At 36.5% G+C, this 12,967-nt stretch overlaps 1 protein-coding gene across 7 annotated transcripts in view; it reads left to right on the plus strand.

Annotated features, from left to right (window-relative positions):
- The window catches only part of PTPN4 (protein tyrosine phosphatase non-receptor type 4), a 187,988-nt gene that overhangs the window by 23,650 nt on the left and 151,371 nt on the right, over positions 1-12,967 (plus strand). For all 7 annotated transcript variants that reach the window (XM_070768928.1, XM_070768942.1, XM_070768931.1 and 4 more), the window contains exon 2: positions 7,555-7,709. In XM_070768928.1, coding sequence (XP_070625029.1) covers positions 7,572-7,709 — 138 coding nt within the window. In that variant the 5' untranslated portion in view covers positions 7,555-7,571. The remainder of the gene's footprint in view (positions 1-7,554; positions 7,710-12,967) is intronic.

Consider the following 12,967-nt stretch of genomic DNA (forward strand, 5'->3'; position numbering starts at 1 on the left):
ACACATTCTATATAACCACATGATCACACTTAAGGAATTTAGCACTGACACAATACTATAGTCTGAAATACATTCCACATTCAGATTTCTTCAATTATGTGCATGTGTAATATGTGTGTGTGTGTATATCTATATACACACACATATATGACTTTTTTTTTCTAATTCATATTTGGATCAAGGACTGCACATTGCATTTGGTTGTTACATCTCTTAATCTACAGTGCTTCCCCACCCTTCTTCTACATCCTCTCTTTCTTCTCCCTTTTTCCTCACCCTCTTCACAGTTTTGAAGACTCTAGCGGGTTGTTTTGTAGAGTGTCCTCAATTTGGATTTGTCTGATTGTTTCAATTTTTTTCATAAGTAGATTCAGCTTAAACATTTTTTGCAGGAATATTACATAGGCGCTGTGTTTTCAGTGTGTAACATCATGATGCCTGTGACAGTAATTTTGGTGAGGATAAATTTGATCATTTGATGAAGGTGGGATTTGACAGATTTCTCCATGGTAAAGGTACCTTTTCCCTATTGTAATTAATAAGGAATCAATGGGAAAATACTTTGCGATTGTATGTGTATCTTGTTCCTCAATACACCCAGTGATTTTAATATTCATTGATGATTCTTGCCTGAATCAGTTATGGTAGTTGTAAATGGCAGTTTTCTTTTTGCATTATTCAACATTTATCATTTGACATTATTTTACTAAGAACAGTTTTTTCCTCCCTCACTTAAAAAAATTAGTATCAGTTTAGACCTGTGCGTTCTTTTGTTATTCAGAGTATTATCTATTCATATTATTTATTTTGAAACTTATGTTGTCTCATTTGACTGGTGGCAGCCCCTTTTAATTTCCTCTCATGGTTTTTCATTTTTTCCCATCAGATTTTGAGGACTTCTTTACTTACTGGCACCAAATATTGATATTTTAGCCTGATATTGTATTTTCTTTGCTCCAGTTCTGGAATCAGCCATTTCTCCCAAGAAAGCCTGGTTTCTTTTAGTGGGAGTAGTACATAGGGCAGTATGTATGTTCAGTGTTATTGGAATATTTTTGCTTCTAGGTTCTAATAGTAGACAGAGATAGCAAATATATGTAAATTAATTTTTTGGGAAAAAATTTAATGGAAGTATAATTGATTTACAGTATTGTGTTTCAAGTGTACAGCAGAGTGATTCAGTATATTTGCAGAGTATACTCCATTATAGGTTATTACAAGATTATAATTATCTATCCTTGTTGCCTATCTATTTATATACAGTAGTTGGTATCTCTTAATCCCAGAATCCTCATCGTTGAATTTGTAAGCTATGGGTTTGTCATAATAGCCTTTATTATGTTGAAGTGTGTTCCCTCTATACCAACTTTGATTAGTATTTATCATAAATGGACATTGAATTTTGTCGGATGCTCTTTCTGTATCTGTAGATGATCATGTGATTTCCCCCCCCCTCCTTCTTTTTGTTAATGTATTACACTGATTGATTTGTGGGAATTGAGCCATCATTGCATCCCGGGAGTGAGTCTCACTTGATCATGGTATATGATCCTTTTTATGTATTGTTGAATTCTGTTTGCTAATATTTTGTTGAAGATTCTTATATCCATATTCACCAGAGATATTGGCCTGTAATTATTATTATTTTTTTTGGTAGTATCTTTGTCTGGTTTTGGTATCAGGGTAATGGTATCCTCATGGAATAAATTTAGGAGTAGTCTCTTCTCTTCAGTTTTTTGGAATATTTTGAGATGGCTAGGGATTAGTTGTTCTTATATGTTTGGTAGAGTTCCTGTGAATCCATTCAGTCCTGGGCTTTTGTTTGCTGGGAGTTTTTAAACTAATTGTTTCACTATTAGTGATTGGTATGTTTGCATTGATTCAGTCTTGGAAGATTGTATGTTTTAGAGATTGTATTGTATTTAGATTGTATTGTATTTAGAAATTTATCCATTTCTTCTAGGTTGTCCAGTTTGTTGGCATATAAATATCTGCAGTGTTTTCTTATGGTTTTTTGGTATCTCTGAGGTCAGTTGTAATTTTTCCTATTTCAGTTCTTATTTATTTAGGCTCTCTTTTTCTTGGTGAGCCTGACTAAAGACTTATCAATTTTATCTTTTCAAAAAATTAAAAAACGTGGCTCTTGGTGTCATTGATGTTTTCTATTGATTTTTATTTTGCTATTTCCTGTGATCCTTATTATTTCCTTCCTTCTGCTATCTTTGGATTTTGCTCTTTTTATAAGTAACTTAGGTTGTTTATTTGAGGGTTTTTGTTTGTTTGTTTCTTGAGGTGTTTGCCCTAAACTTCCTTCTTAGAATTGCTTTTCCTGTGTGCTGTAGATTTTGGAAAGTTGTGTTTTTATTTTTATTCATCTGCAGGTATTTTCTGATTTCCTCTTTGACTTCTTCATTGACTCAGTAGTTTTTTTTAATAGCATGTTGTTTAGTCTCCACATGTTTGTGTTTTCCCATTTTTCCCCCCTCTAATTGATTTGTAGTTTAATACTGTTTTGCTCAGAAAAAATGCTTTCTCTAATTTCTGTCCTTTTAAATTTGTTGGGACTTATTTTGTGGCCTAGAATGTGATCTCTCATGGAGAATGTTCCATGTGTACTTGAAAATAATATGTATTCCACTATTTTCAGATGAAATATCCTATAGATATCTATTAAGTCTGGTCTAATGTGTCATTTAAGATGACTGTTTACTTACTGATTTTCTGACTGGTTGATCTGTCCATTGATGCAAGTTGGGTATTAATGTTCCCTACTATTATTGTATTATATTGTCAGTTTCTCCATTTATATCTGTTAATATTTGCTTTTAGGTGTTCCTATATCAGTGGATATATGTTTACAAATGTTCCATCCACTTACATTGATCTGTTATTGGTATATAATACCCTTCTTTGTCTTTTGTTATAGATTATTTTAAAGTCTAGTTCCCCCAGCTTTCTTTTCATTTTGTTTGCTTGGGATACGTTTTTCCATTCCCTCACTTTCAGTCTTTGTGTGAGTACTCTTGCCCGGAAACTCCCATGGACGGAGGAGCTTAGGCTGCAGTCCATGGGGTCTCCAAAAGTCAGACACGACTGAGCGACTTCACTTTCACTTTTCACTTTCATGCATTGGAGAAGGAAATGGCAACCCACTCCAGTGTTCTTGCCTGGAGAATCCCAGGGACGGGGGAGCCTGTTGGGCTGCCGTCTATGGGGTTACACAGAGTCGGACATGACTGAAGCGACTTAGCAGCAGCAGCAGCAAGTCTCTTATAAGCAGCACGTAGATGGGTCATTTTAATCTAATCAGTCACCTCATCTTTTTTTCCTTTTTTTTTTTAAATTTAAAGTAGTTTGTATTGCATTATAGTTGCTTTGCAATGTCGTGTTAGCATCAACTATATAGCAGAATGAATTAGCCATACATATACATATATCAACTCCCTTTTGGATTTCCCTCCCATTTAGGGCACTGCGGTGCATTAAGTAGAGTTTCCTGTGCTATGCAGTATGTTCCCATCAGTTATCTATTTTATACATAGTATTGATAGTGTATATGTGTCAGTCCCAATCTCCCAATTCCTCCCATCCCACCCCTTTCCCCCTTGGCATTTGTTCTCTATGTCTGTGAGTTTGTTTCTAATTTGCAACCAAGGTCATCTATACCATTTTTATAGATTCCACATATATGCCTTAATATACTATATTTGTTTTTCTCTTTCTGACTTATCAGTGACCTTCACTCTGTAGGTCACTTTCTGCCTTACTTCACTGTCTAGGTCTATCCAACACCTTATGTCTTTTGATTGGAGTTTTGGTCAGTTGACGTTTAAAATGATTATTGTTAGATAAATACTTCTTGACATTTTTGTTGTTTTCTGCAAGTTGTTATTCTCTGTTCTTCTTAGTATAATTTCTTCCATTGTGATTTTATTTTATTCAGTGGTATGCTTGTGTTCCTTTCATTCTGATTTCCTGTGTCTATTGTAGGTTTTTGATTTATGGTTACCATGGGATTCATATGTGTTGACATATAACTGTATCTACTTGTTTTAAACTGATAGTTACAGAAGTTCAAACACATTTTAGAAGATCTACATTTTTAACTCCCTTTCCCTACATTTTGTGTTTTGTTTTTTTTTTTTCATTTTGTGTTTTTGAATTCATATTTTACATCATCATATTTATCCCTGAACAGTTCTTTGCAGTTATGATTGATTTTATAATTTTTGTCTTTTAATCTTCATAATAGCTTATTTAAATAGTTGATCCACAACCTTTACTATATATTTGGCTTTTCTAGTGGGGTTTTTCCTCTCCTATAAATTCTTCTTGTAGCTTTATCTTTTTTCACTTAGAGAAGGCCCTTTACTACTTCTTTTATAATTGATTTAGTGTTGATGAATTCTTTTAGTTTTTGCTTCTCTCTTCTTCAATTCTGAATGATAATCTTGCTGGGTAGAGTATCCTAGGTTGTATTTATTCCCCTTTCTGCACTTTAAATATATCATGCTACTCTCTACTGGCATGCAAAATTTCTGCTGAAAAATCAACTTAAAACCTTATTGGGGGTTCCTTTGTATGTGACTCTTTTTCTCTAGCTGCCTTTAGAATCCTCTTTGTCTTTAACTTTTGCCATTTTACTTACGCTATGTCTTGGTCTCTTTGGTTTTCTCTTTTTGGGATTCTGTGCTTCCTGTACCTAGATATTTGTTTCCTTCTTTAGGTTCAAGAATTCTTCAACCATAACTTCATCAAATATTTTCAACCCTTTTTTCTCTTTCTTCTTCAGGACCTCTATAATGTGGATAGCATATGCTTAATATTATCTTAGAAGTTCCTTCCTCATTTTTGAAAAAATTGTTTTTGTTTTGCTCCTCTGATTGAGTAATTTCCATTATTGTATCTTTCAGAGTGCTTATGGTTTTTCCTGTATCACCTGGTCTGCTGTTAATTTCCTTCTAGTGTATTTTTCATTTCAGTTATTGTATTCTTCAGCTCTGATTGATTCTTTATATTTTCTGGTTCCTTGTAAGATTTCTTACTGTGTTCATTTGTTCTTTTCCCAGTTTCAAGCATCATTCTTACTATGAATGTTTTATCCAGTAAATTATTTCTTTCATTAGTTTTTTTTTTTTTTCCCCTTCTTCTTTTCCAGGGTTTTCTCTCATGTTCTTTGATTTGAGGCAAATTTCTCTCTTCTCATTTTGGTAAACTCTCTGTGTCTATGAAATTGGGTGAAGCACATTTATCTGTCCTGGTCTTGAAGGTATATTTACATGGGAGTGTCCCTATACACTCTGCAGATGCCCTGTGACTTTGTTAGGAGAGCGGGATCTGAAGTGAGCACGGGTCACATGTTTGCTCAAGGTGGACTCACAGCTATCATCTTGGTAGGAGGTGAGACTGGAGATGAAGGTGCTGGAGCTATTCTCAGGTTTGAGCCAGAGCTGTGCCTAGTGGTTGTCACTGCCCTCTTGGGCACAGAGTCATGTCCTAACATGCTGGAGCAAAAGCCTTGAAGTCTGGGTCCAAGGTGGTTCTGTTCCCTTTAAGTGTGTTCTCTCTCCCCTCTCAGCAATGGAACTATCGTCCCAAAGGGGAACAACACTAAAACAAGAGGAGCTGGTACAGGCCAAGTCATTTGCATGGATGGTCACAGCATGCCACCCAGAGCTCAATACAGCTCCTCATCAGTTGTCTCCGTTAGTATCAGCAGTGGTTGCAGTCTCCCTATTCAAGTGCAGTGTCTTGTCCAAGCCAACTCTGTCCCCTCCAAGTGTGCACTATCCTTGACAATGCACACTAGCCTTCACACTGCTGCTGGAGCTGTATCTCACAATATTGTGTGAGTCCTGGTATGACTGCCCCCCACCCCCACCTCCTGAAGTTTTTAACTTTTAAAATTATCTACATTGAGCCTCAAGCAATTTATCAGCTGAATTCAGTCTTTCCTACCTGAGTGCTGGTTTCTGTGGCAGTTTCTGCTTCAGATCTCTGCTCCCATAAGCTGTGACTCTTTGTTTTTACCTATCTCTTCAATCTTTGCAGTTTGCCCTGTGTCCTCTCTTATGGATCTAGGAACGGTTGCTGATTTTCCCGTCTGTTCTGCCTTTTTTTTTTTTTTTTGCTTGTTAGGACAGAATGAGGACTTCTGAGCTCTTTACATGTGGAACTGGAAATCACTGCCAGCCACTGTCTTTTTTTTTTTTTTTAATTCTTCCACTTCATTTTTCATATTTATTTACTTACTTATTTTTGGTTGTGTTGGGTCTTAGTTGGGGTGAGTGGACTTAGTTGCCCTGAGTCATGTGGGATCTAGCTCCCTGACTGGATATCAAACCCACCTCCTCTGCACTGGAAGGCAGGTGCTTAACCACTGGACCACCAGGGAAGGCCCAGTCAGTCCCTGTCTTTTAATTGTGAATTTTACTTGGCTAGCCCCTCTCTGTCAACGTGCCAAAGCTATTTTCTTCTATACAATTTTTTATCCATATATAACATTGACATTTACTCCTAGCTTTAATCATTTTGACATAAGCAGTATGATGTCAACAGCAGTTATTGAATACCATCGATTTGAATTGCAATTTCTTTTTATTATTAATTTTTACTTATTAAATGTCTTAGTACTTATTGCTTACTCATATTTAAGAATTTTATAGAGTTGTGTTTATTTGTAGTGTAGTTTGTTTCCTTTATCCATTTGTCTTTTGAAAGAGGGAAGTTTTATGGATTTTAAAATGCAAATTTTTGAATGTCTGAAAATGGCTTTAGCTTTATTCTTTCACATGAATGCTCATTTTGAGGGAATATAATTCTGTTTCATATGATTTTCTTTCAGAACTTCAAAGCTACATTTCATTGTCTTTTAACATCATAACATGCCAAAAATGATACGATACCAGTTTTGGGGGGGATTTTTTGGTAGGCAGTTTTTGTTCCCTGTTAACTTAAAAAGTTGAGAAGCAAAGGTCTGTAGTCTTAAGATTTCTAATTTGCTTTTGTTTTCCTAAGAATAGTTCTATTAGAATTAGTTTGAATTTGAAGATAGGTAAGATGAAGGGTATAGTTATATTTAAAAAATCCCAACTAATAAACTCCCATTTTTCCCCCCATATCTTAAGCTTGAATAAAAGGAAAGCCCCTCAGAGTCAAATAACCTTCCCTCCTGTGGTCATCCTACAATATCTTTTTAATGCTTGTGTCAGTAATGCCCAGTTGCCTGGGGTAGCATATTCTCCTTCCTTCTTTTTGACTACGCCTGAATTTATGTATTTTGAGTTGGAATATAGCTTCCTCAACAATTTGTTTATTGTCTTCTTAATGGACAGTTCAAAATAAAGCTCCTCCTCCAGGCAGTTGTAATTTTAGTTTAGATGATGAGCTAAAGATGGTGTCTTCTTTTATACCTACAATTCCTATCCAGGTGTTGCAAAATTTGTAACTGCTTTTTAACTGATTGTTGAAAAGTATGTAATAACTTTGTATCTTTTTATATAAATAATTTGTATCTTCAACTGTCCCTTTATTTAATTTTTTTTTTCAACTTAGACCTTGTGTGGACAGTAATGACCTCACGTTTCCGATTGCCTGCTGGCAGAACCTACAATGTACGTGCATCAGAGTTGGCCCGAGATAGACAGCATACAGAGGTGGTTTGCAACATCCTTCTTCTGGATAACACTGTACAAGCTTTCAAAGTTAATGTAAGTATTTTATGTCTTTTTAAATTTTGATATTTTTGTTATGAATCTGAATTTATACTAAGTTTTAAAGCTAAAATTGTTTAATTATAGTACAGTTTGAAAAGCCTTATTCAGTGAGGAAAGTCTTGTTAGTTTGGGTTTGTAACTGTCAAATACACATTCTAAATTCAAATTGGGTCTATTAAGAGGTTGACAAGCCAGCAGTGGATTATTAGTAGAGCACATCAATAGTATGTGGGTGCATGCGTGTGTGTACTCAGTTGTGTCTGACTGTAGCCTTTGAAGCTCCTTTGTCCATGAAATTTTTCCAGCAAGAATACTGGAGTGGGTTGCCTTTTCCTCTTCCAGGGCATTTTCCCGACCCATGGATTGAACCTGCGTCTCCTGTGTCTCTTGCATTGGACGCAGATTCTTTACCACTGAGGTTTTTGTAAATGTGTTTGAAAGTATGAACAATGGCATTCCTCTTTTTTTTTTTTTAATTTAAAATGATTTCAAACCTACAGAAAGGTGAAAGAATAATATTATGAATACCCACCTACCCTTTTCCTGGATTGACCTGTTGTTAACATTTTGCTTGTTTCTTTTATCTTTCTTTTTCTGTCTGTATTTTCCTAGCTTTCTGAAAGTAGGTGATACACTTTACCTGTGTTTCAAGAGCCTATTGTGTCTGTCATTCATTCGAGTCCTACTCTGTGACCCCATGGACTACATACAGCCCATCAGGCTCACCAGGCTCCTCTGTCCGTGGAATTCTCCAGGCAGAACACTGGAGTGGGTTGCCACTCCCTTCTTCAGGGGATCTTCCTGACCCAGGGATGGAACCCGGGTCTCCTACATGGCAGGCAGATCCTTTACCATCTGAGCCACCAAGAAAGGCAGCCTAAGAATCTCATAGATGACTGCTATGCCATTATCACATCCCCAAATTTAACATTATGAAAACAGTAGTACCTAGTACATAGTCCATATTGAAACTGGAATTCCTCATTTCCACATCTCCAGGATAACACTTTGGTCTGCTTCCTGCTGTGTTAGCCAGGTATTTCTAGACTTTTAAATCTTTACATAATATAGAATATTAATCTTCAGAATTCCTCCCTTTTGTAACAGCATGGATAGATGTCACACTAAGTGAAATCAGTCAGACAGAGAAAGGCAAATATGGTGTGATTTCACTTATATGTGGAATGTGAAAAAAACCTGAACTCAGAGAGTAGAATAGTTTTGGCAGGGCCAAGAAATGGGCAAGATGGGGAGATTGGGTTAAGCTTTCAGTTATCAGATAAGTAAGTTTTGGGGAGCTAATGTACAACATGGGGTCTAATGGCAACAGTACTGTGTTACGTGGTTGAAAGTTGCTAAGAGAATGAATCATTAATTGTTCTCACCACATACTATGCCTATGTTACATTTCCTATCTGACATAATTTTCTTGTTGTGTACTTTAGTTGATAATAGTTCTATATTTTTCAGTGTAGTAATCAGCATGCTATCTACTTATTCTTTCAGGAAGATATATGTTTACTATATTTATTTTATATATGTTTATATTTATATCTTTTTAATATGTTTTGTATAGTTAAATATCATTTCTAATAGAGTTGAGTATATTACTAGGAACTTTCTCTATCATTACTTTAGGATACCAGCAAACTTATGGGAAACAATATGAGAAACTGACTGTTGGATATGTAATATATTTATTCCTCTTGGTGTCAGGTCTGGAATCATTCAGAGTCAGAGTTGCTTTGTACTTCTGTTATTGATGCTGCATATTTTAATCTATGTGAACAGTTCCCTATTTATGCAGCTTACAGTCTGTGCAGTGGTTCATGGTAGCCTGCATACTAGTAGAGGAGCTTAAACTTTACTAGTTGTTCTTTCATGTCCATTAAGTACCTGTAAGTCTCAGAAATCCCCATTGTGGACAGTTCCTAGATTCTCCAGCATCTCTTCACTGGGAAGGAGAACCACTCAGTTTCATTTGGAGATTACCAATGAGTGATTTGTAACACCTTAGTTGTTGGAGCCATTACTCTCCCTAAAGATTTTTGTATCATAGGTAAAATATTCATTGTTGCCAAAGCCTGCTTTTTTTTCCATCTGATATTCATCTCATCAAAGTTTTTCCTTTATATTTTTCTGAGAGAAAATGTTGTGTTAAAGGAGTTGATAGAACTTTATTAGTTCTCTCTCTGTGTGGACATAGGAGTGACATAAGCTCATTACTGTTACTTCAGTTTCAAGTTCTGTTTTCATGGCCGTTCATTTTACTGTAGTCGGCCTATAGATCTGTCTCTGTCATGGCCTAAATTATCATCAGTTTACCAAAAACATGTTTCTACTAGAAACTTTAAAATACATAGTATCTGTACTATAAAAGCAGAGACAACTTTACCGACCAAGCCATGGTTTTTCCAGTAGTCATGTACGGATGTGAGAGTTGGACCATAAAAAAGCTGAGCACCTTAGAATTGATGCTTTTGAACTGTGGTGTTGGAGAAGACTCTTGAGAGTCCCTTGGACTGCAAGGAGATCCAACCAGTCAATCCTAAAGGAAATTAGTCCTGAATACTCTTTGGAAGGACTGATGCTGAAGCTCCAATACGTTGGCCATCTGATGCGAAGCCCTGACTCTTTAGAAAAGACCCTGATGCTGGGAAAGACTGAAGGCAGGATGAGAAGGGGATGATAGAGGATGACATGGTTGATGATGAGTCGGTTGCATCACCAACTTGATGGACATGAGTTTAAACAAGCTTCAGAAGCAGTCCATGGGGTCGCAAAGAGTTGAAATATGGCTGAGTGACTGAACTGAACTGAATTCGTATTATACATGGACTGATTTCAGTCTATGATCATTTTCCCCTAATTTTTGTTTTTATTTTCACTTTGGTTAGAGCTGTTTAGCAGTAGCCTGTGTGACAAGGAAGGGTTTTATAGAACCAGCCTGTTGCAATTATTAGGGCTGTGCAAGAAATTACCCCAAAACTTCATGGCGTGTTTATTATCCTCAGGGATTCTGTGAGTCAAGGGTCCAACAGAGATGATTTATACCCGCTGCTGCATATGTTGGACCTCAGCTGGAAGACTCAAAGTCTGGAGGCTAAAATTCTTTGAAGTCTAGCTCACTCGTATGACAGTTACCTGAGACCTTAGATGGTCACCTGTATGTGACCTCTTATGGAAAAAAAAGCAGCACCAGGATGTGGCCACATTACCTTTTCTCATCTGGCTTTGAAAGGCACGTAATGTCAGCTCCACCATATTCCATTTGTCAAGACTATCACAAAGTCATACGTGGGATCAAGGAAAGGGGAATAGACTGTCTGTTGATGGAAAGTAGCAAGGTTCTAAAAGATCATGTGGGGTCAGACAACTGCTGTAGACTCTGGGGAAAGTATAATCTGCCAGTGTGTCCTCTGGTGGGAGGCTTCCATCTAACACATTCTCTTCACACAACCTGTGTTCGCCTTCATATGTTCTTAAGAATGTTCTCCCACAATTGTCTCCCTTGCTACTTGAAAGATGGCTTACATATCAGAGGTCAGAGATAAGAGGGAGATTTAATTTTTACTGTCTACCTACCTTTTATATCATTTAAATTGTTTTTCTGGGTTTTATATATTTATTTTATATGTGAATGTATGTAAAATTGACATATATAGTTATATTTGGAAAAACTGAAACAATACTCAAAATGTATGATCATTTATTTAGCACACATGATTCAATGCACAGTTCTGAGGCACTTCATAGGTAGCAGTACTTAAAGACAAAACAAGAGTTATGCAGTGAGGATTTATGTTTGTTTCTTTTCATTTTTGTCCACATAGCATTATTCCCTCAGTTTCCTTTTTGTTCTCTTTGTTATGTATCTCTGATGTACTCAATAAAGAATAACTGATAATTTTTTAATTGAAGTATTGATACAATTAATTTATAAAATTATGTTGTTTCTGGTATACAGCGTAGTGATTCATTTTTGTTGTTGTTGATTATATTCTACTATAGTTTATTATAAGATACTGGGTATAATTCCCTATGCTGTACTGTAAGTTCTTGTGGCTTATCTATTCTATGTATAGTAGTTTGTTAATTCCATACCCCTAATTTGTCTTTCCGTTTGGTAACCATGTCTGTTTTCTGTACCTGTGAGTCTGTTTCTGTTTGCATATATATTCATTTGTATTATTTTTCAGATTCCACAGAAGAGTGATGTATAGCATTTTTCTTTCTGCTTACTTGGTATGATAATACCTAGGTACATCCTAGGTAATATGGTAAATGGCAATAATGCAGTCTTTTTTATGGCTGAGTAATATTCCATTATGTATATATACCACATCTTCTTTATTCATTCATCTGTTGATAGGCACTTGGCTGAGTTCCCCCTGGAACTCCTCGAGCATCTACCCCCATGACCAGAGCCTGCCTACTTTACTACTTTGTGCTCACCTACACCTCTGACTTTACGGGGGGCTGTCCCCCACCACCTCTTTCGGAGAAGGAGTTAACTTAGAGCTCCAGTTAATAATAATTCCTGGGCGTGATAAGAGTGTTTTAACCTACAAACTCCTCTGAAGGTTCTCTGGCCTGCCTGACAGGCTTGTCCGGCCACATGTGATCGCTCACAGCCTCCCAACAGTGAGAGGCACAAGATGCTTTAAACCTTCTAAAAATAGGTTCCTTAGAAAAGTTAGAAAACTATAAGTATAGTGGGCTGATTAGAAATTGTATTGGTGAAGGGTTTTTCATTTGTTGAGTCAATGTTTGTTGCTAAGTCTCCACATCCCCTGCCCTTACACACATTAATGAATATATAGAAGGAATAAGTATTAACCTTTGATATTAATCACGTTAGACCTTAGGCTAAGTAAATTCTTTCCTTAACTAAAACCCACTACACCCTCACCCTGTAGGAATGTAACTTTATTTGGGTGGCGTCTGTTTTGAGAATAATCAGCCCTGGAGAAATAAGTGTCCTGGTTGACTGACTGCTGTCACAAGGAGAGGGTCATAAATTGTCAGCAGGCCCCCCTGGCCAGAAGATGATGTAACACCCCTAAGACCTCTGTATACATTTGTATGAAGCACCTGACTTTGATAAAAGTCAGGACTGCTGACCCCACGTGACTTTTGCATAACATCTCAGTGTATAAAAGTAGACCATGGAAAATAAAGAATTGGGATCAGTTTCTTGAAATACTGGTCTCCCCATGTTTCTCTCTCTTTCACTCTGGCTGAGTCTCCAT

The sequence above is a fragment of the Bos indicus genome, chromosome 2 (genome assembly GCF_029378745.1).
Source record: "Bos indicus isolate NIAB-ARS_2022 breed Sahiwal x Tharparkar chromosome 2, NIAB-ARS_B.indTharparkar_mat_pri_1.0, whole genome shotgun sequence".
In the NCBI taxonomy this organism is placed as follows: domain Eukaryota; kingdom Metazoa; phylum Chordata; class Mammalia; order Artiodactyla; family Bovidae; genus Bos; species Bos indicus.